The sequence below is a fragment of the Daucus carota genome, chromosome 3, assembly GCF_001625215.2.
Source record: "Daucus carota subsp. sativus chromosome 3, DH1 v3.0, whole genome shotgun sequence".
NCBI classification, from domain to species: Eukaryota; Viridiplantae; Streptophyta; class Magnoliopsida; order Apiales; family Apiaceae; genus Daucus; species Daucus carota.
This window is the reverse complement of record NC_030383.2, coordinates 33,883,951-33,889,103: the sequence shown is the minus strand read 5'-3', so window position 1 is coordinate 33,889,103 and position 5,153 is coordinate 33,883,951. Positions and strand designations below refer to the sequence as shown.

Genomic DNA, 5,153 nt, shown 5'->3' with positions numbered 1-5,153 from the left:
GTCCATCATAGATCCTGTCAAGGTATTCTGGATCAACAGAGTCTAAGAATATGATCATTCTCTCTTTCCAGACTGGATATTCAGATGCCTTAAGTATTGGAACTCTAAAAGATGAAGCTTGTGATTTTTCAAACATGATTGTGATTAAGATCTCACTGTAGTTATCTTAACAGAGCTGAATCTGATACCACTTGTTAGGTCCTATGAACTCACTATATAAGTCAATATAGTGAACACAATCAATAAAGCAGAATGACAATATAAGAGATTGAAAGCAGTAAACTCTTATTCACAAAGCTTGAATGGTTACAAAAACTCTCTCAGTGATTTATATTTTATCACTAAGAGCTGCTAGGGTTCTTAACAATGTACTCGATAACTCAACTCATATAGAGTAACCCTATTCTGTGTTTATATAGACACAGTTACAAAATCAATCTCTGATTTGATATCCTATAAATCATCTATGTATTCTATCAATCAAAGATTGCTACTGTTTTCTGTTTAGTTTCCATAGTCAGCAAATCACTCCTCCGCTTCTATCCTTCCTTGAAGTATATCCGCTTCTGAGCTCTTTCCACGTGTAAACTCTGACGAGTCTTGACTATGTAAACTCTGATCAGACTTTATCAAACTCTGGTCAGACTTTACTAAACTCTGATCAGCTTCCAGCTTAAACTCTGATCACTCCTGTTCTAAAACAAACTTTAAGAACATTAATAATCATCAATTATATCTAACATACTCTGATTCATTAAACTCTGATATCTCAAACTCTGATATCATATAAGAGTCTGTTATTCCAATTCAACAACCTCAAGCACATGTTGAGGGGGAGCATTTCAAGAATGACAATATGCATCAGACTGATGAAGAATTATCAGAGAATACATCCTCTAATATAAGCTCCAGTCTTTGTAGATCCAAAATTTTCCAAGTCATGTCTACAAATTTGATAAAGCACTCTATGGACTGAAGCAGGCACCAAGAGCATGGTATGAAACTCTGGCTCAATTTCTTTTAGATAGTGGATTCACCAGAGGTACAATTGACAAAACTCCGTTTTATCTCAACCATGGTAAAGACTTGCTTTTAGTTTAAATTTATGTTGATGACATCATTTTTGGTTCTACTAATGCTAAAATTTGTGAGAGGTTTGCCAAGCTTATGAAGTCAAGATACCAAATGAGCATGATGGGAGAGTTAAGCTACTCTCTGGGATTACAAGTTAAGCAGACTGAGGAAGGAATCTTCATCAATCAGTCCAAATACACCAGAAACTTGCTTACAAAATTTGGAATGCAAGATAGTTCTGCTGCAACAACTCACATGGCAACAGCCACAAAATTAGATAAAGATTCTGGAGCCCCAGTAGATATCACCACCTACAGAGGAATGATTGGTTCACTTATTTATCTAACTGCAAGTAGACCTAACATCATGTATGCTACATGTCTCTGTGTAAGATTTCAAGCTGATCCCAGAGAACCATATTTAGTTGCAGCAAAGAGAATCTTCAATTATCTCAAAGGCACTATTAATCTAGGATTATGGTACCCAAGAGAATCAGATTTTAAACTAATTGGTTACTCAGATGTAGATTTTGCAGGTTGCAAAATAGACAGGAAAAGCACAAGTGGAAGCTGCCGATTTATTGGAGGCAGATTGGTTTCTTGGTTTAGCAAGAAACAAAAGTCAATCTCCACATCCACTGCAGAAGCAGAGTATATTGCGGTAGGGAGTTGTTGTGCTCAGATTCTCTATATGAAGAATCAACTGCTGGATTATGGGTTAACTCTATCTCAAATCCCTATTTACTGTGATAATCAGAGTGCTATTGCCATGATAGGTAATCCAGTACAGCATTTTATGACAAATTGTTAGGTCCTGAAACGATTGTAGAAGGGGGGGTTGAATACAATCGTCACTAAAAAATCGCGGCGGAATAATCTGATTTGAATTAAACTTGTTAATCAGATTTTAATTAATTAATATAACAATGTTTTAAGTCGTTATATAATTAATAAGGTTCGTTTTAATGTCCACTAAAGTTCGTAGAATAAATTCGACAGGATATATTCTAGTTTAGTGATTAAAACAACCGAGTGATCAAAGCACAGAAAACTGTGGATATAACGAATAGTAAGTTACAAACAACTTGAAAGTTTACAATGCAATAAACACTTGGAAATGAAGAAGTGAAGCCATATTTATAGGCAAAGCACTTGGAACTAGGTATGACATTGAAAGGAATGACTTAGTAGCTTAGGAATGACATTACAAAGCAAAGCCATGCCAAAAGGAAGGAAGGAATGACATTTAAAAGGAATGTCATACTGCCATACACGGTATGACATTAATTCCTTGGCCTTCAAGGGTCATTTGGCATGACATAACTAGCCAAAGTCATAAGCAATCAAGATGTATGACTTAATAAGTCATAGAGCATCAAATGGTATGACATTCTAAGTCATACAACACAAGACATAAGGACAAAAGGAAAAAGCCATTCTGGATGACACGGTATGACTTTTTAAGTCATACCACTGAATGTCATTCGATGACAAACGGTATGACATTCTATGTCATGCCAGAATATGTAGTTTCCATAGACACGGTATGACTTTAATCGAGAAAGTCATTGCACCTGCTAAAGTCGCTTTGCTAGACACGGTATGACATAATTAGACTATGTCATCTCACCAGTTTAAGTCATATTACTTCACACGGTATGACATTAATTAATAAAGTCATACCGAGGTGTTTAATGACTAAAACACTTGTTTTTTAATTAAATAAATATTCAATAATCACTTAATTAATTATATTAATCATATAAATTCATAAATTAAATTAATTCGAAGGTGAATCAATTTAATAAATAAATTATACAACTAATTTAATTATTTAGATAAGTGAAGTGATTAAAGAAATATTTATATAATTCTTTTCTTCAAGCAGCAGGGACTCCAGACATGTTTAAACGCTGTAGATCTTCGTCTTGATGGAACGGCCACTTATAGTTGATGCTGAACACTTAATCTGAGTAGCTGACACACAAATGTACTGTCTGGTTCATCTGTATCTAGCTGAATTAAATATCCTTTATCAAATAAACATTTGAGTCGTGGCTTGTTCGTCGATTCTTTGTCTTCGTAGTTCTTCTTCATTAGTAACAATAGTATGAAATCTTCTGAATAAATAAAGTATTAAAACTTTATACCTTCTGGACTTCTGGACGTGCTACAAAAGATTATTTGTACACTGAGGCTTGAACATATTAATGAACTTTTTCCAGTGGTGTGTAGCAGCATCCTGAAATTCTTCAGACATATAATTTCAATAAATCACTTGGCGTTCTTCGTACGGATTCCTTCATCAGTACTTGGTATTTACCTTACTTTCTTATCAGAGTTGAGTTGGTACCTCTTTAATTACAAATAGGCTAAACATATGCCTTTCAATCTCCCCCTATTTGTTTGTTAACATAACATGCAAATTATCGAGAGGATAACTCAACTAACTGATTAGACAAAGGATCAAACATGAATTGTAAATAGCAAAAAGTTTCTGGTATTTCATAAAACATTCACCAGAATTCAAAAGATTACATTAGATTACAAAAGGATGTTCTTACTGAACATATATTACAAATCCCTAATGAATCTAAAGATCAACTTCTCCTTCTTCGATATCAGAAGTGTGAAGGATAGGAGTTGACGGTTCTTCCCTGGTTGGCACTTCAGATGTAGTGGATTCACCACGCTTCTTTCGTTCCCTTGCCAGAGCCAGTTGATGTAGTACTTCTAATTCCACAGGATCTTCGCAGAAGTCTGATGGCTGAGATTTTGTAACATTTTTCATCCTTCGAAAGTACTGAGCAACATTCTTTCGAGTGCAGTGAGCAAGAATCACATCATCAGCATCAGACTTAGCTTTAGAAGCAAAGCCCTTGGTTCTTAAAAGAGTGGAGGCAAGAGCAAGTTGTTTAGCTGGATACTTTGGCAAGGCTTCTTCGTTGAGATAGACAATGCTGAAGATCTCCTTGTGAACGAACTTAACACAGTAAGGATTCCTGACAACCTGAGGACTGTTGAATACAGCTTGATCCAGCAGTTTGTCACGAAGGAGTTCGTTCAGGTTGGAGCTGCGCTTTACCTTATTCCGAAGCACCCAGAGCTCAGATACAGAGAATGATTTCAGAGATTCGATAGATAGTCTGAAAGAACCATTCCTCTGTGTATAGACAATTAGCTCCCATTCCTCAAGCAAATTGTTGACTCCCATAGTCAAATAATTTAATTCCAAAGCAAAGGCATGCATAAAGACATCCTCGTCAGGGTTTACCTCTCTAAGATCATAGATCAGAGATAAGAACTTTTTGTCGTCGAAAGGCTCCCTTTGAGGTCCATTAAAGATTCTTCTTGCAATGTCCTAGCTTTTTCCTTCTTTTCTCCTTATATCAAGATTCTTCTGCTTGATTGCAGCATCATAGATTTTCTGTTTCTCGATCTTGATTTGTTCTTCTGTGATCAACTTGTCCTCTAGAAGTTTTTGGAAATCACGAAGCTTACGCTTTCTAGCTTCATTTTCAGCTTCGAACTTCCGGACATTCTCCTCATGTTCTAGGTCAACAGGTTCTTCATCCTGAAACAAATAACCCTCATCAAATTTACCTTCTTCTTCTTCTGCTTGACGATAGGTAGCATCGAAGATGTCATCATCATCCATATCCTGTGGATAGTCATCATAACTATCAGAATTGAATACATTGCCGGACTGATGTAACGGTTCTTTGCCTTTAGACTTATGAGTTTCTTTGTCAGGGGCAGATCCAGAAGTGGTATTTTCCTTGTTGCTTTGATTTGAGCTATTGCCTCTATCATCCCTGTCACCTTTGTCTTCTCTATTCGTCCCCTTAGTTGAGGGATCCTCTCCGGAGGGTTGATCATCAGACTTGTTGGAGTTTCTGAGGAGTTGATCTAACTTGCTGTCGATAGTCTCAAATTTGGACATGTAAAGCTCATGATTAGACCTCATTTCAACAGCTAACTCATGTATTTCCTCTTTAAGCTCATCCCTGTAAGAACTGGATGACCTCTCCTCAGCTTTCTGTTCCAGGGTCACCAACTGTGCACCCTTGAGCTTCTCGT

The 5,153-nt window shown here is 36.4% G+C and overlaps 1 protein-coding gene across 1 annotated transcript; it reads left to right on the top strand.

Annotated features, from left to right (window-relative positions):
• The first annotated feature begins 1,194 nt into the window (after window positions 1–1,194).
• On the top strand, window positions 1,195–1,884 carry LOC135151503 (secreted RxLR effector protein 161-like). The gene has a single exon (XM_064089985.1). It carries the CDS (start codon window positions 1,195–1,197, stop codon window positions 1,882–1,884), a length of 690 nt encoding a protein of 229 aa, XP_063946055.1.
• The last annotated feature ends 3,269 nt before the right edge of the window (window positions 1,885–5,153 follow it).

Excerpts from the sequence above, each read along its gene's own strand:
- LOC135151503 (XM_064089985.1), top strand. The coding sequence starts at position 1,195 with ATGGGAGAGTTAAGCTACTCTCTGGGATTACAAGTTAAGCAGACTGAG.